Source organism: Electrophorus electricus, chromosome 19 (genome assembly GCF_013358815.1).
Source record: "Electrophorus electricus isolate fEleEle1 chromosome 19, fEleEle1.pri, whole genome shotgun sequence".
NCBI classification, from domain to species: Eukaryota; Metazoa; Chordata; class Actinopteri; order Gymnotiformes; family Gymnotidae; genus Electrophorus; species Electrophorus electricus.
Window position 1 is genome coordinate 12,607,056 of NC_049553.1, and position 20,374 is coordinate 12,627,429.

Genomic DNA, 20,374 nt, shown 5'->3' on the forward strand with positions numbered 1-20,374 from the left:
CATACACATATATACACACGCACACGCACATTCACACACACACATTCACACACACATACACACATACCTATTTATTACAAGAAAGGTGTGTTAGCAGTGTGTAGTGTGCAGTCATAGTACCTTAAAAAGAAATTATGATTTGTCACTTAAATATGTTTAGTTGGGCACATCGATAGCCACCACTCATGCTGAAAATCCATGCTGTGCTCATCAGTCAGCTGTCACTGATAACAGAGAGAACTGGAACACACTGGAAGTCCAGATTACTGAACGTTGCCCAGTGGCTGCGACACCGGGCGTGTGCACGGAGCTGATGGGAGCCGGCCTGAATGGCGCTGCGTTCTTTGTGAGCAGGAGCTGGGAATCCTGAGTCCAGGGAACCAGCTGCCCAGCCGGAAGCGGTCCAGGAAGCCTGGATGGCAGCCGTCCGTTTGGGAGGATGCGGAGGAGGCCTTGGGTGCACCCGAAGACCTGGAGCTGAGCCGGACCTCGGCCAGCGGCAACCGGGGGACTGCGAGAAGCCCAGGGTAGGGGTCTCGCTCGGCCGCACCGCGCGGCATGCCACGGTGCTGCAATCCGTGCAAGTTATTGATGATGAGAGAGATGCTTTTCAGGAAGAACACCGGCATTTAGAGCCGGTTTGACTCGAATCACCTGGATGCATTTAGGTGGAGCCCGCGTGCGCATGTGTGTTTTGTAGAGTGATGGACCCTAAGGTAGCAGAGGCTCTTTCCATCTTCTCGAATCCCAAGGCTCTTCTGGTGAAGGTCATCCAAGTGGCCGCATCATCTAATAGAGTCAAAGTAAGTTCAGCCTCGACGGTTTCACGTTCTGTCTCGTTCCTTGCAGGTCACATCACACATAGCCATGACCTCTGCAAATTTGGCAGCACCAAAGTAACTTTGGAGTGAAATCAGTAGTCACCACATAAAAGTAACATTCATTTCAGTTGATTTTTTTTTTTGGTGAGTTTTTAATGGAGAACACAACTGTACGGCCCTTTGTCTTTTGTTTGTTGTTTACCCTAGGAGCTGCTACACTACAGGACATCCGGCGGGAAGGTGAAGGAATGTGAGCTCACCGTGCGCTGGCCCCAGCCCATGACCTTCCGCGCGTGCGGCCGACGCAGGCTGGAGGCCGAGACCCACGCCGCTGCGCTAGCGTGCCTCCGGATGAAGGTCAGGCGTTTCTGCGGTTACAGTTGAACCTTGTCAAAGAGTAAAAAAAAAAAATCGTCACGTAACAAGCCGTGTCATTTTTTTAGAAAAAGGTGCTAAAAAAAAATAGCTTAAACATCAGGATCCCAAACCCAACAGAGTGACAACGCAGTGTCGCCGCGGCAACACGTTGCCGTCACCAACGGTCATGGCGCCTGGGGATTAAGATTACAGTCCTGTCCGCTGTTCTGTCTCTAGGATCTGAAGCTGCTGGATGAACAGAACAGTCCTCTGACCCATGCCAAGTACCACCAGGAGGAGGTGCGGGAGGCAGGAAGGCGTGAGAAGCGGCCGTGCCGTCTGGAGATACCCGAGCACCTGCAGCGCGGCATTCAGGAGTACCTCGCTGAGGTCCGCTATCTAAAGGGTCACCAACAGGGGGCGCTAGCAAGGGATGGGTACGGGTACTACTGGGTGTGCAAGCGAATGTTTGGCACAGTGAAATGTAGCGTTGAGTTGAATAATGTTCGATGGTACCTTGAAACCCTGGTTGTGAGGTTTTATAGATCAAAATTACATGTAAATAGGTCAGTGACACAATTCCAGACTAGACGGAACAGAAATGGCACATTAGCAGAACAGGATTTAAGGAACGCTGAGGAAATCTGCCAGCATTGTGAAGCCTATTAGAGGATTATGGGCTTGTTACTCAAGTAAATCCAAACTGGTGCTGCCAGTCCACTTTGAGTCATGAAGATCACGCCAGCTGCAACCTAAAAAAAGTCATCCGTCCGAGATCTGCCTGATTTGGGCTTTAAGTTGATGGGTTGCCTGTAGGCCACGATCCCAGCTTTGTGGGTTCAGCTGGTTCAGAGATGTGTAGAATAAAGAGCAGAGATGCTGTCAGGAACCTCCACACTGGGGCTACTTCAGGAATTAAAGTTTGAATGTGGAAAGTTCTTGATTCTACCTGAGCTGTGGCAGCGATCGTTCTAACGTGAAGTCTGAATTCTCTGCTGTGCTCAGTATCCTGTGAACGCAGAGGCGCAGAAACTGTGGGACGAAGAGGAAGAGCGATCTGAGCAGCGGCAGTCTTCCTCGCTCAGTGAGGAAGATGAGGACAACGAGGGTGATCGTGTCCCTGATGCCATTACCGGCAGACCGTACCGCCCCCTGAGCACACAGGAGGCCAAACATCTGAGCGACAGCCTCCTCAGACAGTGGGAGAAGGCGGGTCCAGCGCAGGGGGCGGAGCTTCCAGTAGACTTTCACCGGGAAAAGCTGGTGGCGGCGTCGGAGGCCTCCCGGGTCGTGGTGGTAGCCGGGGAGACGGGCTGCGGGAAGACCACGCGTATCCCACGCTTCCTACTGGAGGGGCACATTATGGCAGGCGAGGGTGCCCACTGCAACATCCTGGTCACACAGCCTCGCAGAATCAGCGCGGTCTCGGTGGCTCAGCGCGTGGCTCAGGAAATGGGCCCCGCCCTCCGCCACGCTGTCGGCTACCAGGTGCCACGCTCACAAACATTTAACGCGACAGAACAGGCAGCAGCAACAAACGCGTGTTGTTGTATATGCTCAGTGTAGTGGAATGATTTGGCTTACTATGAATCATGGGGTATTACGCAACATATGGATTCACATCCTACCGTGTGCCGAGATGCGCCCTGCTGAGTTTGGCTCGAACACACTGGGGTTTAACCAAACTCCGCAGGGTGCTAGGTCTCCAGGACCAGACTTTGACCCCCCCCTGATGGAGACACGTTACTCTTGTAGTGTATCAGTTAAACTGTGCTGGACCCCTGTAGGCTCAGTCTGTAACCTTTAAGTACTTATTAATGTTCTTCCCAAGCTCAGAGCTGTTGCCCTCTCAGACCCCCCCGTGACTCCTCCTGCTCGCCCTGCAGGTGCGCCTGGAGTCGCGGCCTCCGGAGCGCAGCGGCGGGGCGCTCCTCTTCCTGACGGTGGGCGTGCTCCTGCGCAAGCTGCAGGCGGACGGGGCGCTGCGGAGCGTGAGCCACGTGCTGGTGGACGAGGTGCACGAGCGGGACGTCAACACGGACCTGCTGCTGGCGCTGCTGCGTACGGCGCTGACCCGTAACCCACGCCTCCGCGTGGTGCTCATGAGCGCCACGGGCGACACGCAGCGCCTGGCCGACTACTTCGGCGGATGCCCTGTGCTGCGCGTGCCTGGGTCCATGCACCCCGTGCGGGAGAGGTATCTGGAGGAGGTGCTACAGGAGATGGGGCGCCCTCCGGTGGCGAAAGGGAGCATGCAGGTGTGTGTGTGTGTGTGTGTGTGTGTGTGTGTGTGTGTGTGTGTGTGTGTGTGTGTGTGTGTGTGTGTGTGTGTGTGTGTGTGTGTGTGTGTGTGTGTGTGTGTGTGTGTGTGTGTGTGTCCTGTATAGTTGCTACAGTACATATGCTGTCAGTACTGGAGCCTGTGTTCCTGGGTGATGCTACTGACAGTGTTTTTAATGGGTGGTGGTTAATAATGCTTAATTATGCAGGTTTGTCCTAGTTAATTATGCAGGTTTGTCCTAGTTAATTATGCAGGTTTTTTTGTTTTTGTTTCTTTTTAAGGGACAGAATGATGCGGGTCCTGACCTTGATTTGGTAGCAGATGTGATCGACCACATTCACCTGCAGGGAGAACCAGGTAACCATGACTGCACATTCACCCCCTCACCTGCATCTCTCTCTCTCTCTCTCTCTCTCTTTGCTATTCCTGTCATACTTAATCTCTCTCCTGCTCTCACCTTTAACCTCAACATCCGGTCATTCCCCCACGAGGCTAATTCTTGTCTCGTGGATAGCGGCGTGGCTTCCTCCCGCGCCCCACCCTCATCTGCCTGTTTGTGGTCTTTTGTCAGGTGCTGTGCTGTGCTTCCTGCCTGGCTGGCAGGACATAAAGTCTGTGCAGCAGAGGCTGGAGGAGAAACGGGCCTTCAGATCGGGCTCACAGGTCATCCTACCACGTGAGCACCATTCGGACGCGCACCTTTCTGTCTAGCTTTATTCGGAGTTTAACTCCACGTTCCGCTGCCATTTTGTTTTTAGAGCTGTTCGTGATTAGCCCCACGTTGTAACTCGCAAAGTACAAACGTCTTTTCGTTCTGACATCTGAGATTATAAAAAAGAGGTTTAAATTGCTTAAGTGCCTTTGTCTGCCCCATAACGCATGTTAAAATAACGCAGCTTTCTCACTCTTGCAGTACACTCCAGCATGTCGGTGGCAGACCAGCAGGCTGTGTTCCAGCGTCCCTTGGAGGGCCGCCGCAAGATTGTCCTGGCCACCAACATCGCAGAGACGTCTATTACCATCGATGACATAGTGCACGTAGTGGACGTGGGGTCTCAGAAGGAGCAAAGCTATGACCCCAGGACCAAGGTGAGGTCATTACGGTAGCCCAGACCTGCCCCCGAGAGTTAATCATGGCAAAATTTGAATTCCAAAAATCTGAATGTTGTTGACTTGTATTTATTCGTATCGTATATTTATCTATATTGTTTTTATCTATTTAATTTTTTTTTTACTGTTATTTCTTGTCTTTTGTCATAACAAAAATAGACTTTGTCAGAGAAACACAGAACTTCATGGTGTGTGTGTGTGTGTGTGCATAAATAATATATTACTGAATTGCCCATGTGCAGGTTTCATGTTTGGACACAGTCTGGATCTCGCACTCAAATGTCATTCAGCGGAGAGGCAGGGCAGGCCGATGCCAGCCTGGCCACGCCTACCACCTGTTTCCACGGCAGCAGCTGGAGACCATGACCACATTTCCTGTCCCTGAGATTCAGCGCACCCCCCTGGAGAGCCTTGTAGTTCAGGCTAAAATCCACAGTCCACATATTAAGGTAAGTGGAGCGGGCCATTCATGAGATGTATGGGGAGAGTCCTCAAATATTAACATGTCACTTTATGAATATACACAGCTTCTATTTGAAAAGGGTGTACAGAAAACCTACATTGGGTTTTCAAAGAGAATTTAAAAGTAAGAAGCCTTTTTTTTTTTATAGCGTTTTATTATAAGCAAAGACGTGAAGAAGTCAAACGTTTCAGATATCAGAATTGTATTTTTTTCTCTTTCTTTGGTGTACAGAGCATTTAAGCGTTAGATAAAGGTGAGATTCTGCATGTAACGACTCAGATCCCTTTTGCCAGGCGTTTGTCAGTCTGCCGTGTTGTCCTGCAGGCTGAGGACTTCCTATCCCAGGTGCTGGACCCTCCAGACGCAGGGGCAGTGAGGGACGCCGTGAAGACCCTGCAGGACATCGGTGAGACACACGGCACTGCTCAGCCCGTCTCTCAGACATCTTCCCCCTCCTGCGCCGTCTTGTAGTGTGTTCATTTTTGAAAACATCAAGCGTTTTTGTCTCTTTGGTCCAGTCCTGATATGACTCCTATCTACAGAAGTCACAAGTTGGAAGGCAAAGTGGAGGTGGGGCTTGTGGGTATTGTTGGCCTCTGTGGTAGTGACCTTTGACCTGCTCCGTCCTCCACTCCACAGGGGTGCTGGACGAGGCAGAGTGTCTTACCCCACTGGGCGAGCGAGTGGCGTGCGTGTCCTGCGACCCACGCCTGGCGAAGGCTCTCGTCCTGTCCGCCCTGTTCCGCTGCGTCCTGCCCATGCTGTCCGTGGCTGCCTGCCTGACCCGAGACCCGTTCTACAACAGCCTGCAGAACCGCGCCCTCGTGGCCAAGGTCTGGCCCCGCGTCCGGAGGCGGCATCCGGCCAAACCTTCCTCCGTGTTGTTCGTTATGGTCACGGTCAGAAGTGGGATGGTATCGTGCCCCTAGGAACGTATACTCACACCCTCTCTCCCTCCCTCCCTCCCTCCTCAGGCTAAGGAGGCCCTGAGTGGCTCTAGCTGCAGTGACTATGTGGTGTTCAGCAGGGCTGTCCAGGGCTGGCGGGAGACGTCCCACAGAGACAGTCGGCAGGAATACCTGGACTCTTACAGTCTGTCAGGAGCCAGCCTGTGGTTTATCCGTGGCAAGTTAGATCTCAAACTCCCGCTCACTCCAGATCGTACTAAACAGAGTTTACTGTGTTGTGACGTCCCTTGTTCACGGACTAGAGATTTTCTGTCTCGTTTAACTGTTTGCACAATCCTGTTTGTCGGCAGGCCTCACTCAGCAGTTCAGTGAGAATCTGGTGGAGGCGGGGCTTGTGGCTCATTCTGCCGATTGTCTCCGCCCCTCGACCCGGGTCAACCACTGCAGCCGTGAGGAGCAGCTTTTTAAAGCTGTGCTGTTTGCAGGCTTTTACCCAAACCTCATACAGGTACGAAATCCACCTCAGGACCCACACAGCCCTGCCCAGACACGTACACACTGCCATAATTACCCGCCAGTCAGCAGGTGCTGTGTGCTGCCAGGTTTGTGTTGAGTAATGCAACCTTATCCACAGAGTTGGCGTTTATAGAGTGAGGTATGATGTCTGGTTTTATAGAGCTGTCTCTGACTGCTATCTTGCGTCATACTCAGCCACACATTCAGTCACCTTGCAATTTATTTCCAGGTGAAACGAGGCACTGTGACCAAAGGAGGCCGGTTTCGTCCTGACAACCTGTCCTACCGCACCAAGAGTGGGCCTGTGTTACTCCACCGGTCAACGGTCAACAGGTAAGCCATCGCTGTGTGTGTTAGTGTTAGTTATGAAGTACTTTTCTTGCATATCTGATGAAGGCGCTCTGTCCGAAAAGTTCTGTTTCTCAGGAAACTCTGTGTACTTTACTATAATTTTGAATCTGTCTATCCACACACACACACACACACACACACACACACACACACACACACACACACACACACACACACACACTGTTCTGTCTTGTCTTTCATCCAGGGGTGAGAAGCAGCTCCCCAGCCGCTGGCTCACGTTCTTCTCTGCGGTCAAATCAAACGGAAATGTCTTCATAAGAGACTCGTCCACCGTGCACCCACTGGCCCTTCTCCTCCTGACCGACTGTGACCTGGTGGAGAGAGGTAACCCCACCCCGCCTGTCCGCACGGCCGGACCGAGGACTGGCACGGTCAGGCGGCTGTCTTGGACAATCTGCTTGCCCACTTACTGCTGCTCTGTCCAGGACTTGAGGAGATGGGTCCTTTTTCTCCAAACGTAACCCTTTGATGAACTTTAATATCTTCTAGAATATTCTGTTAGCACTAACAGATGACTTTGAAAATAATTACCTCTAACCCTGGACCTAATCTCTAACTCAAAGTAGTTGATTACATTCTAGAATCAAAGTTCTAGAGGATTTTGAAACCTCATGCAAAGAAAAAGCAAAATTTCCCCCCCCCTGCAAGGCGGTAAAATGCAGGCATGATGGATCTGATTTAAGTCAATGAACTATATTGGTGTGTGAAGTTCGTGTCTTTTAAAGATCGACCCAGTTATTTTGCTCCAGAAAAAAGGGACATCCATGACTGACTGACTTCTCTCTTTCAGTGTATGAAGACAGGGCGGAGGTGTCTCTGCCAGAACATTCTCTCGTGCGATGGGAGATGTCTGCTCAGAGCTGGGAGCTGCTGTGGGAGTTCCGCACATCCATTCAGGCCATGATTTACCGCAACCTCCGACCTTTGACCTGCGACTCGGTGTGTGAAGACAGCACCGCTCAAGATGGTCATCTGATCTCTTTACTGGTGGACCTCCTGAACAGCACCGATCCAGACTCTAATGGTGATGACCAGAGTGATGCCGAATGATGGGGCTTTTGCCAGTGTTTCACTGGGACAGTGGAAGGCAACGTTACATGCAGCTACAGCATTCTGTATGACCCAAAAGAAAGAACATGCGAAGCACTTGGGCGTGTTTTTATCCTGGTACTGCTCCTTTGCTGGGATCTCCTGAGCATGTCCATGCTTTGCCCTCTCACCCCAGAATGGTGTCTGCAGATGGATGAACAGTGAATAAGGCGAAAGTAGCACCTTCCATGGAAGGCATGTGCAGTCCGCTTGGCCCTACAGCTGTGAAGAAGAACTGAATGTATGGACGAGGGGACAGTATGTGAGGCAACAGTTACCTAGTAATTGAAAAGCAGAAGCTATTTGAACTAAGATCAAACGTTAATGTTATTCATCCTGTCACCCTTACCGTGCTGAAAGCGCATTTATTTATTGCCTTTTTTTATTTTTGTCATTATAATTGATGATGATACTGAATGATAATGATGCAATGAAATGTATAGTGTCAGATTTTTGTTTTCGTGACTGCTTTATCGTGTCGAGAGCTGACGCTCCCGGTCAGGAGTGACCCATTTTTCAGTGACGCCAGCCCAGCGGAGTGTTGGGGTCAGCGTGACCCATCACAGAGGAGGCAGTGGCGGTTAACGGGTCAGGGTTAGTGTTTCCTCCAGGGCGCTCGAGTGTGGGAAACTCTTTGAGGAAGCGCAAGTGGAAATTCTTCAGCCTCTGCAGCGCCTCCTTCATGATCTCCTCCTGAGCTGCCAGGGTGATCCTTAACAGACAAATGCATACAGCTCAGTCAGAGACTACGGCACAATCTTGCTTCTTAGCACACTGTGTTTAAAACCATGCTGTAGAATCCCTACTGGTAATTAATGTTCTTTTGCCATGTATTACAACGTAGTAGGATCAGCTCATCAAAGGAAAATTCATGGGTTACGTATTCTTCAGCGAGGTTTGTTGTCAGTACAACAACACAACCCTGCAAGTGAGTGTTTTCCAGCCCTGCTGCTGAGAGATTGTCTTATGCTGATGTTTTGCACTTCCTGACTTTATTAGCACACCTGATTCACATTCATCAATAAATTATCCAGCCATATGGATATGAGATCCAATATGACTTTTAGTAAGGATACTAATGACGTTAGCACAGGTGGTGGGTTCAAAAGTGAAGACTAATGATTATTTTTAGACAGACAGAATTTTTATATCTGTACCCCAAATGTATACAGATGTGTGCTGTGTAGAGAAGGTTGTGGCCGTTAACCTGTCCTCAGACATCGGGCCTCCAGATACTCAAAAAAAAAAAAAAAAAACACATTAAAAGTGTGAGCAAGGCAAAGATGTCTTAAGGCCTCGGGGTGCTTCTTGCGGAGACGTGAACGTGACACGATTGTGGAGAAAAGGAAAACTGCATACGTCTGTCGCCATGTTGTGCACATGACAACTGAGTGTGGACAGAGACACTGTCCACATGACACCCTGTGATTGTTCAAGCATACACAACGCAAAACAAATTTCACAGGAAGCGTTCTGGTGGGTGAATGCTCTCCTTCCCGTAACTATGATCAAGTAACATTACCGAACATCCCAGGGGTAACGTCTGTGTATTCTGCTGAAGTGTCATGTTCAGTTGTAATATATCTGACTCAGAGGTTCTGCTCTATTACGTTACTAAAAATATACGGCCTGTGGCCGTGTGTCTGAACACAGAGGAGTCATTTAGGTCACCTGATGTGATAGATGCCCTCTGTCATTCCGAGTTCATAGCCAGGCAAAAAGCACAGGCCTTCGTCCTCAAGCAGACGCAAACAGTACATTACGTCGGGTTCCTGTCCTCTCTCCTAGGGGCACAAAGGTCAGAGTTCATGCCAGCACTGTAGTCCACATCTCATGTCACCTGGGCAAGGTGAGACAGCACACCTACAGGCTAAAGAACATTTTCAACTTATTCACATTTCTGGCATATAGCAGAGGCCCTTGTTCAGAGCAAATGATAGGAGTGCTTTCTACTCTCTATAAAGTACACATGTCTGGGTAGATATCTTGGTGTTAATAATGCTATCAGACTATACCCCTGACTAGAGTGGAAAATGACAGTAAAGGAGGTTTTTTAAAATCTTTGTTTGAAGTCAGCCAGGGGAAGTTCAGGCCACAACAGAGAAGAGTCTTAATGTATGTCTTTGTTCCTTGAGGGATAGTGGTTTGAACCATCTTATGTTCTAATGTAGCGTGGTGCAGAATAAGGGTTTGATTACTGCCTTTAGACATGTAGAAGCTGCTCCAGTTATGACTTTGTAGGTGAGCGTCAGTGTTTTAAATCGGATCGGCGACACAATAGGGAGAATATGAAGGGAACACAGCAAGGGAGAAGTTTGGACAGTTGATAAGCTAAGCAGTTAAATTCTAGATGAGTTGCAGGGGTCCGATGGCACACAGGGGAAGGTCTACCAGGGGTTAGTTGCAGCCATCCAATCGAGATGACAAAGGACAGAACAAGCACCAGAATGGCTTCCTTGAAGAAAACCGTGTGACGCAGTGGAGTTAGCAATACAAGGAAAGAATGGTGGCGATCCAGAATTCTTGCGTGCCTCGTCAGTCGAAGTGATCCAAGAGTTCTCTAGTAAGATTCCATGGTATCGACTTGGGGAGGCATCTCCAGTGATGTATAGCAGCTCATTTTTGCTGAGATTTACCTTCAAGTGCTGAGCTGCTAGCCGTAGTCCGAAACGGACGCTCCTTACGCAGAGATGGAGAGTCTGATATCTGTAGTGCGTTTCAGCTGTCTGGATTATGCCAGCTGCATTTTGACTGGCTAGCCACACACTTCCATGGATCTTTTTTTTTCTGCTCCCACATGAATCAGGTTTTTTTTTGTTCTTGTTGTTCCAGCTAAGTTCAGCCTTATCAAAAAGTAACTCATAGCGGGGTTAAAATGAGCCTTTCAGAGCAAGATATATCTGTAGGACTAAAAGCGGTTTGTGAGGTACATGGCATCTTATCCCTGAAGGTAATTAAATAATTTTGCTTAAACAGTTAATAATAAGTGGGAGAGACTTAAGTGCTTTTTTTGCCAGAGGTCTATATGGAATGCCTTATATTTCAAGCCTGACCAATTCTGAACAGCTACCAGGGGTTTCTGTGTCATCCCATTTTGATGGTTTTAAAATGAGCAGTACAAGGATGGAAAGGAGAAACTCAGTTGAGAGTCATCAGCCTAGAAGTGATATGAGAAATCATACAAGGATACATCCCTTACTAACAGGGAAGATATAGAAGTAGAACAAAAGAAGACCAAGCACTGAGCCTTGTGGGACGTCAGTGGAGTGTTTTAAGCAGATGTGGATGTCCTCCACATCACCCGATATAACAGTTCCTCTAGGTATGAAGCAAACCGTTGATGATATGCTGTGCGACTAATCCCAGGGCTTGTGAGGATAGACAGGAGAATCTTGTGGTTGATCACATTAGGAGGCCTGCCAGTCAGTCGTTTTGCTACCAATCAGTAGTTGTGGATGGTTATGTCAATTGAGGACAGCTTTTTTTAGGATCAGTATGATTTTCCATGTTTTGAAAACTCTCGGTACATGACCATATGAGAAAAAAGCATTCATAGACTGGAACAATATAGAAGAGATGGGATCCAAAAGGTCAGGTGTGAGGGTTACTGAACATATGTTGTCGTATGTTTTCTGTGAAAAGCTAAGGCAGGAGAAGGGGAGAGGGATATTGTAATTTAGAAGCAGTAGTAAAAGGAAAAGATTGTTATGTTTTGTTAATCTTCTCATCAAAGAAAGTGGCAAAATCATAGCACTGAGGGCTGACGGTGAAGGAGGGGAAGGGTTAAGGAGAGATGTTATGGAGACGGCTGTGAGCTCTTCTTTTTAGAGTGATGTCTTAGTGATTTGAACCTAGCATTAATGTATATTAAACTCTGATTTCTGGCAAATAAAGGAGTACATCCCTAGATGAGACAATGGGGACCCTTAAATGAAATGTGGTGGACAATTAGCATAATCTAGTGCATTAGCATATATAGGTGCCTGGCGTGAAACTGACCTGGGAGTAATTTATTGCAGCCTGGGAGAAGCTGACTCGAGGGAAGGCAAACATCCCTCCCATCACGGGTTGCCAAGTGATGGCAGGCAAGCTGTTTAAAACCCCCAAAGTCCTCCGCACATTGTTGATAATTGCCCTCTTGTTTGACTGAATTTCCTGAAAACACAGTTCAGTCATTTTAAAGAGAAAGGTTTTCCTTACACTTCAAGCACAAGCTTTTAGGAAGCGAGATTCAAATTCAGATTTAGTTGGCTAGTCTTTTTTTTTTTTTTTTTTTTAAAGATTTCTGAATTAGTGTAACAGCCAATCCAATAAGAAATAAGGGGAAAATGATGCCTACAAAACCAGAGAAAATCCTTCTAATCTCACGTTTGTGTAGAGAGGGTACGAGGGCTGTCCGGGTCGTGGAGGGTCAACCATCACGTGCAGGGCAATTTGTCCCATTAGGGATGCACATGGCATTGCAGAGAAGAGCTTAAAGATATTCTGTTTCATAGAAGGGTCAAAGTTCACCAGCTCCACATAGCCGCCACGCAGACCACACCTGGCCAAAGGAGAGTTCCAGACAGTGGGGATTAACAAAAGTTTGCCATTCATTTTTTTTTTACCTTTCCTTTCTTGGCCAGGTATTTTACCACATATCTCCTTCTACTGATATTAAGGTATGATTTTAAATCAGCACTATCTGTGTTGTCGTACAGTCTGAAAACGTGAAAATAATATGTGTTGGGAATACTGTGGTATCTGCCGCTAGCCAGAGAGAGACGATGCAAGGAAGGCACAGATATAGAATTTGTTTCCTGTGTTATCTTCCATGAGAACCCTACAAAATGTTAATATTCTTTTACTTATAAACAGGTTTAGTTATGTAGCACAATTCACATAGTCTTTCTGTGCATTCTTTGTGGAAGTGTAAATTTAAAAATTAACCCTGAATGTTGCACTTTAGACCATCATCCTGCACAAGTACCTTAATTGCAGGCTTAATTGTTGCAAAAAACATTATGCAGCCCAAAGCTGAAAAAGATTATCATGTTTGGGTTGAATCCACATTCATTTATGATGTGTAACGCATTAGAAATTAGGTGAAGGAATCAGGGAAGAAATAAGAAATCGGTTATTTCCATTTTAAGAAACTCACTCTCCCATCAGTCCTTTGGAGATGGAGTTGATGGAAGCCAGTTCCACCATGTTGGAGTATGGAGCACCCATCTCCATCAGGGCCCTCTTATAGGAGCAAAACTCCATTCCTTCCCCAATCATGCAGCTCTGATACACCTATAGCATCATGACAAAAGGACCAAAAGCACCAGGCAGTGTTATCAAAGCACCAAAAGCACCAGGCAGTGTGTTATCAAAGCACTAAAAGCACCAGGCAGTATGTTATCAAAGCACCAAAAGCACCAGGCAGTATGTTATCAAAGCACTAAAAGCACCAGGCAGTATGTTATCAAAGCACCAAAAGCACCAGGCAGTATGTTATCAGAGCACCAAAAGCACCAGGCAGTATGTTATCAGAGCACCAAAAGCACCAGGCAGTATGTTATCAAAGCACCAAAAGCACCAGGCAGTGTTATCAAAGCACTAAAAGCACCAGGCAGTATGTTATCAAAGCACTAAAAGCACCAGGCAGTATGTTATCAGAGCACCAAAAGCACCAGGCAGCATGTTATCAAAGCACCAAAAGCACCAGGCAGTGTTATCAAAGCACTAAAAGCACCAGGCGGTATGTTATCAAAGCACTAAAAGCACCAGGCAGTATGTTATCAGAGCACCAAAAGCACCAGGCAGTGTTATCAAAGCACCAAAAGCACCAGGCAGTGTTATCAAAGCACTAAAAGCACCAGGCAGTATGTTATCAAAGCACTAAAAGCACCAGGCAGTATGTTATCAAAGCACCAAAAGCACCAGGCAGTGTTATCAAAGCACTAAAAGCACCAGGCAGTGTTATCAAAGCACCAAAAGCACCAGGCAGTGTTATCAAAGCACCAAAAGCACCAGGCAGTATGTTATCAAAGCACTAAAAGCACCAGGCAGTGTTATCAAAGCACCAAAAGCACCAGGCAGTATGTTATCAAAGCACCAAAAGCACCAGGCAATATGTTATCAAAGCACCAAAAGCACCAGGCAGTATTTTTATCAAAGCACCAAAAGCACCAGGCAGTATGTTATCAAAGCACCAAAAGCACCAGGCAGTATGTTATCAAAGCACCAAAAGCACCAGGCAGTATGTTATCAAAGCACCAAAAGCACCAGGCAGTGTTATCAGAGCACCAAAAGCACCAGGCAGTATGTTATCAAAGCACCAAAAGCACCAGGCAGTGTTATCAAAGCACCAAAAGCACCAGGCAGTGTGTTATCAAAGCACCAAAAGCACCAGGCAGTTTTATCAAAGCACCAAAAGCACCAGGCAGTATGTTATCCAACATACTGCCTGGCTATTTGTTGTGATGTAAGAACTGTTGTTTTTTCTTGCGCTACAAACTTAACTCCTGATTATTTGCTAACTAGGAAAGGTACAAAAATTTAGATTACTGCTTTATGGTCTACTGTCCTCTTTAAATGTATCAGCCAAAGCACCTTGGCTATAACATATTTTGCGACTTCTTACGCATACGATCATGTTTTTATGAGCGTCAGTCACCTCATCTGCCATTATGATCAGTCTTTCTTCTGCAGCAAAGCGGATCACGTCCTTAATGGAGTCCTTAGTCTGCACATGGCCTGGCGACAGCACAGGATGGATGTCTGGGGTTACAGAACTCAAGGAATGAAAGAAATAAGCTTTTGTGGTGAGTGGCACTTTTTTAGTGCTGATGGAAGATATATTATGCTCAGTTAAATAAATGGAACACAAACAACTCATTTGCAGAGGTTGATCGCACAGGTTTTGACCACCTATACTCCAGGCTAAATCTACCTTTTTATTTTGTACTGATTTTTAAAAAATAAATCTAAACAATTTATGCCTATTTATTCCAAGCTGATGTAACCATTTTTTAAAATTTTATCTACCTCACTACTAGTTTTTCTCAAAATACGAGATCCATGCATTCAATTGAGTCAACCGAATTGATAGGTTAATTTTAATATATTACATTTTGAATAATTTAATTACATTTTTTAAATATGCAACATTTTCCCTAATTGCTCATGCCTGTTAATAAATCGCAAACGCATTAAAACATTCTCATGTAAATTGTCTTAAGTTAAATGATTTGGTAATCCTGACACCACTAATATTGCATTTGATAAACTGGAACCACTATCAAATAACACAAAAAACTATGCCACAAATCTTGGCATCATCACTGACTTCGCTTTGAAATGAGAAAAACAGGTAAACGCAGTGGCAAGAGGTATTGTTTTCCAGCTGAGAACTCTTCTACACTTAAACGTGTTTTGCCGAATATGGATACGGAAAACGTGATTCAGGATTTTATTTTTTCACATATTGATTATTGTAATTCCCTTACCTTCATTTTGCTTGCAGCTGGTCTACGTTATTTGAGCTCTAAATCCACTAGGATACAAGTTTGATTGAGCATTCATTAACACAAGTCATTTGTGCAACAAAAATATTTACTGTTTCAATAAACAAATGTTTACTGGTCAGATCCAAAGGCCTGAAAACTCCATTTGGCTGAGTATCCACACCCCAAGTCCATGATGCACAATGGCTCCAAGCTACATTTCTCAATTCTTTTGTCCACATTCTACTACTAGTTTTAAGATTTTCAAATTTAAATCATTTAAATATTCCATAGTTTTGAGTGATATTAAAAAGTGATCGTCACCAAATCATGCTTACAATTACAACAGCTTACAGTTCTTTCTAAGATCGTCTCCTACAGTAGACATTTTAAAAGCCTGTCTAAAAACCGACCTGCTTGAGGTAGGTATGGACCTGAGATATAATACAAATGTATTGTGTCACTGAAAACCAATAGTGGTGGTTCAAACCTTTTGAGGGGGGGGCAGCATGTGGCAGACTGGTATGTTAGAGGGTCTGTAGGTTCACAAGAGTGACGTCATTTATTTACCTGTTGGATTCCCTGGATTAATGACATATAACGCCATCAGGTTGCAGTACCCCTTAGCGGTAAGGACAGCTCGGTGCAGCTCATCCAGCTGCACGGCCCAGCCCTGCTCCTCCCTCAGGTAATAAGGTACTACGAGGGCTCCCTGGGCAGCCAGCGCAAACTTAAAGCCGTTGTACGACGGTTCGGGCGTGAGGACCCCGGTTTGCAGAGAGCTCCCGTTTGGAACAAACAACTTCAGCAATGTCTGCCGAGAGAAGAAGGTCATTTACTTTTGGCTGAGCCAAGTCAGGCTTGAGAGTAAAGAGCAGTGGATTCTCACCATGAAGGCTGCTGTTGAACCGTTTGTGATGTAGATGTTGTCAGGATCGGAAGCAACACCATCGCGCCTGCTGATGAAGTCAGATATCGAGTGCTGGAGTTTTCTAATCCCATGTGTTTCAAGGTGTGACCCTAGTGATTTATAGAAAACACCACAATAAATACCACAAAAAACTTAACCACTCTATACTTCCAGTTTATACCAGTAGGCCAAATTTGTCAATTTCAATAAGTACATGTCTACAGTATTAAAAGTCATAAAGCATTTTAATGCTTTAAGAACTAATTTAAAATAGAGGAGGTCACTTAGCATGATCTAATTTGCATAATGCTAATTCACCCCTATAAGGTTTTTAAGCAGTATTCTCATTTTCCTAAAAAGTGTCTCACTGGTGATATGGCGACATGCATATAAGCCTGCAGTTCAAGAAGTTGAAAAGCTCACATGTGCCTTCTCCAGCACACTCGCCCAGAAGCTTCTGGACTCGCTGTCTCACGTCTGCAGGTAAGGTGTCGCCATGCAGGAGAGTGGGATACAAGCACCCAGCCAGGACCTGCATCGCCACAAACAAAACATCCAGAATAACCAGATGCTCTTAGTGACAACAGACGCCACAGTGACACAAACACACAGACACCGTGTAGAGTACCTTACTTTGCACAGCTATGTTGCGCCTGAAATAAAAATACTTGGTTTGGTGATGACGCCCCCGACATTCATGAAGGGCTCGGTAATTAACAGACAGGTCAACAAACAGTATACCATCAGGGCTGAGCCTACCTGTCGAACAAACGTGAGGGGCTTTAAGCTCAAAGCCTGAGGATCGCCAGATGAAAGGTTAAGCACTTGTTTATAAGGCTTTTTCACACCCTGTAAAATAGAAGAGTAAAAGTCAGACATTCATACCTTTGATTTTATTTTCTTGTTTCTCATAGAAACTTTATTTTCTGCCTGTATAGTAGTGAAGCTGCAGCAAATTAAAATGTCATCAACAGGTGTAGTGTGTATTTAAATGCAAGATTTACATTTTTAATCAAATGTTTATTGTATTGTATTAAATTTTGGACTGTATGCATGTAAATAAAAAGATTTTTAAAAAGTGAATCATGAAACACTTTTTTCACCAAGTGCATGAACAGGTAAAAAACCCTCTTTGTGCAGTGTTCAAGAAGACATACCATAGAAGACATATAACAAACACATACGGATACTCATGCCCACAGCCACGTACAAAGCTGACAAACTACACGACCTTTCATCCAGAACTTAATGAAACACTGGAGGCCTAAAAAAACAAGCAAACCAATTAGAGTTTAAAGTGGGCATTAAAGTGGGCTGTGTTGGATAATTGCAGGGATTATTGTTGGGTCGGAGATTTAGTGTCTTCACCGATAATGATCCGTTGAGGCATCTTAAAACAGCAAAGTTGGGAGCCCTGGAGCAGAGATGGCTGGCACAACTTGGAATGTTTGATTTTGATATTGTTTATCGCCCAGGGAAGCAGAACGGGAATGCTGACTCTTTGTCTAGGCAGTGAGGGGAGCACAGTGAATCAGATGAGGAGATGCTGGAAGTGGTCACTAGGGGGACCACCTTTCCAACAGAGGCTAGAGAGAGATCACAGGAATAGATGCAAGCCATCAGTGAAGAAGTAATCTTGTCTTCCTTGCAGGTACTCCCTGAGTTTTCTACGGTCCAGCTTTGGGGACTTCAGAGGTCAGACCGAGTAACAGGTCCATTCCTGGAATTCTGGAGGAAAAGGGAGAAGCCTACTCCTCTTGGAAGCGGGAGAGAATTAAGTGGCAACCCTTCTCATGCAAAAACACTGGAACCAGGTCAGCTGGTCTATGTAAGCAAGCGACGAATAGACATCGACATAAGATCCAGGAGGGAAGTCAACTGAGGTTAAAAAGAACAATGCAGAAAGCATTCACACCCTCCCCATTTGCCCTGCTCCGTGATGTTTGGGGCTGAAAATAGCACCATTGCAGCGAAGTGATTCGGAAGGTTTCTTTTTAATAAGACCTGATCCTGAGGTAGGTGCGGAGTAAAGTGGGGGTTTTTTTAAGTTCTGACGTGTTTGTTTTATGATGTAACTTTGGAGCAGGTTGCATCCTGAATGAGAAGAGACTGGTGGGAGACTAAGGCATGAGGTGGCACCTGTTACAGAAGGAATGAATATGAGAAGTTGGAAAAATATCCTTGAACTAAAGGAGGAAGCAGAGAGAATGTGGAAGGTTAAAACAACGGTTGTCCCAGGGGAGGTGCTGGAGGAGGGCAGGACGCCCTCAAACGTCCAGGTTTCTGTCCAAAGGCCTGACTGACCCCTTCTTTCTGTTGTTGTTGTTGTTGTTTTGTTTTGTTTGTTTGTTTGTTTGTTTTTTGCAGATTGAACTGCGACATGAAAAAGGATCCAGTTCTGTAAAGTTACAAAGGTTATAAAAGTTAGTTGCTGCTGTCTGGTCCTAAATAATCATGACACTGTAGATTCATGGAAAAATCCACTATGAATAATGTATGTAGTCCGAACAGTTATTTCTTATTTAATTTACATATGCATAATACAAATGATTAAACATTTGTGTCAGTGTTTTTTTTTTTCTGTGTGTTGGTTTTTGACCAATTCATTGCATATCTGTAGTTAAATGAATGAGAGGAATTATCAGAACATTTTCCCACATGAGGGGACACATTAGTATCTTGAATTAAAGGATTATTTAATATATAACCCTTGTTTATTTGCTGGTTATTTAAAAAAAAAAAAGTAATTGTAAGCAATTCTACTTTCCTTTTGTGTTCTTGGCAAAGGCTGAGCTTTTAATTCAAGGACAAAATCACATACACTTCAAACAGATCAAACACCTAAACAGGTGTCACCTATACAGATCTCGATCTACTTAGCATGGTGGCTCGTCCAATGTTAGTCATATCACACAAAATGCTGTGAAATAAGACTGTCAAGTCTACCACAGCCAAGGTTTTAAAAAAATGGAGTAGCACACAGAGTGATACTGATTCCAGTATGATGTACTGCTGGGTCTTACCTGCTGAATCTCTGCCCTGATTTGGATCACTCGTTCGTTTAGGATTTCCTGCATTGAAGTCGGGATCCTCTTCACCAACGCACTGATCTCATTCAGGATGGGCATGTTTGGCGGCTCCTCTGTGACTCAGTCCTTAGATGAGAAACAAGCTTGCTGAGGAAGAAACTAGATGAAATCCTTGATCTCTTACTTAATATCTTGCTGCTCTCTTTTCTCTAAGTCTGCAGTAGCTTTTCTGACTATGAGATGAGCTATAAACACAGGAATAAAGTTCCCTTTCTTTTAAAAAAGGACCAACTCTGTGAATAGACGACCATTCAGTGCCTAACTCTGTTACAAGAGAAACGGAAAGAAAACATTACTTATTGACCTTGAGTTTCAGAATAATCAAATTATGAGACATGTTAACTTGAATGACAAATGTTTCACTTTTAGTGTTTAGCCATTACAATTCTGGTTACATTTCCAAATAATTACCTGAAATTACATGAAATAAACAATGGTTTATGCATTCCGTCAGCTTTCTTTTCTACCAGTAGTAGATTATCTACTGACAACTGCTCGTTTTAACCATAGTAAATTTTAACTATAGTGAATCGAATTCTTCCCATCTCTCAGCCAGACTGCTTAAAACTATTTTTTTTAAATCATCTGAAAGGTCACTGTGGTGGTGGGGATTGTCCACTGTAGGAGTTCTGGTTGTGATAATATGGAAATACAGTAACCGCAAAGTTCATGTCAGTAGAGACAAATAAAGAAGCCTGAGCCAGAACTCTGACATTTTCTGTAAGTCAGCCCAGATAACAGGAGGATGGACTCATGGACTCACCTCAGGCACATCTCTGGCCTCGTTATCTCCGCCTTAAGGGCCTATTACCCTCAACCTTCAACCTTTACCTCGCACGCGGTCAGCCGCACCTGTTTTCAACCATGGACTCGTTTACTACCATATAAACAGATAATTAATGTGATGAAAGCTTAGCACTTAGCAATTACCCTTGAAGCAGAAAGATGCCTCATTAAATAAGAATTATTTTCATATCTGACATGAT

At 45.4% G+C, this 20,374-nt stretch overlaps 2 protein-coding genes across 2 annotated transcripts in view; one reads left to right on the forward strand and one right to left on the reverse strand.

The window, feature by feature from the left end:
• The window catches only part of dhx30 (DEAH (Asp-Glu-Ala-His) box helicase 30), a 9,686-nt gene extending 1,321 nt beyond the window's left edge, over nt 1-8,365 (forward strand). The window contains exons 4-20 of the mRNA XM_027027240.2: nt 355-527; nt 701-803; nt 1,029-1,178; nt 1,416-1,568; nt 2,184-2,666; nt 3,065-3,436; nt 3,741-3,816; nt 4,031-4,135; nt 4,373-4,548; nt 4,812-5,018; nt 5,357-5,438; nt 5,672-5,865; nt 6,007-6,157; nt 6,291-6,448; nt 6,686-6,789; nt 7,013-7,152; nt 7,619-8,365. Coding sequence (XP_026883041.2) covers nt 355-527; nt 701-803; nt 1,029-1,178; nt 1,416-1,568; nt 2,184-2,666; nt 3,065-3,436; nt 3,741-3,816; nt 4,031-4,135; nt 4,373-4,548; nt 4,812-5,018; nt 5,357-5,438; nt 5,672-5,865; nt 6,007-6,157; nt 6,291-6,448; nt 6,686-6,789; nt 7,013-7,152; nt 7,619-7,878 — 3,087 coding nt within the window. The 3' untranslated portion in view covers nt 7,879-8,365. The remainder of the gene's footprint in view (nt 1-354; nt 528-700; nt 804-1,028; nt 1,179-1,415; nt 1,569-2,183; nt 2,667-3,064; nt 3,437-3,740; nt 3,817-4,030; nt 4,136-4,372; nt 4,549-4,811; nt 5,019-5,356; nt 5,439-5,671; nt 5,866-6,006; nt 6,158-6,290; nt 6,449-6,685; nt 6,790-7,012; nt 7,153-7,618) is intronic.
• LOC113588171 (alanine aminotransferase 2-like) lies at nt 8,134-19,651 on the reverse strand. Its single transcript, XM_027027241.2, has 11 exons — nt 19,323-19,651; nt 17,059-17,148; nt 16,723-16,831; nt 16,279-16,409; nt 15,960-16,203; nt 14,561-14,640; nt 13,058-13,194; nt 12,286-12,460; nt 11,917-12,072; nt 9,589-9,701; nt 8,134-8,629 (listed from the first exon to the last, which is right to left on the reverse strand). The coding sequence occupies exons 1-11, from the start codon at nt 19,425-19,427 to the stop codon at nt 8,434-8,436; spliced, it is 1,536 nt and encodes a 511-aa protein (XP_026883042.2). The 5' UTR covers nt 19,428-19,651; the 3' UTR covers nt 8,134-8,433.
• Nucleotides 19,652-20,374: the final 723 nt, after the last annotated feature.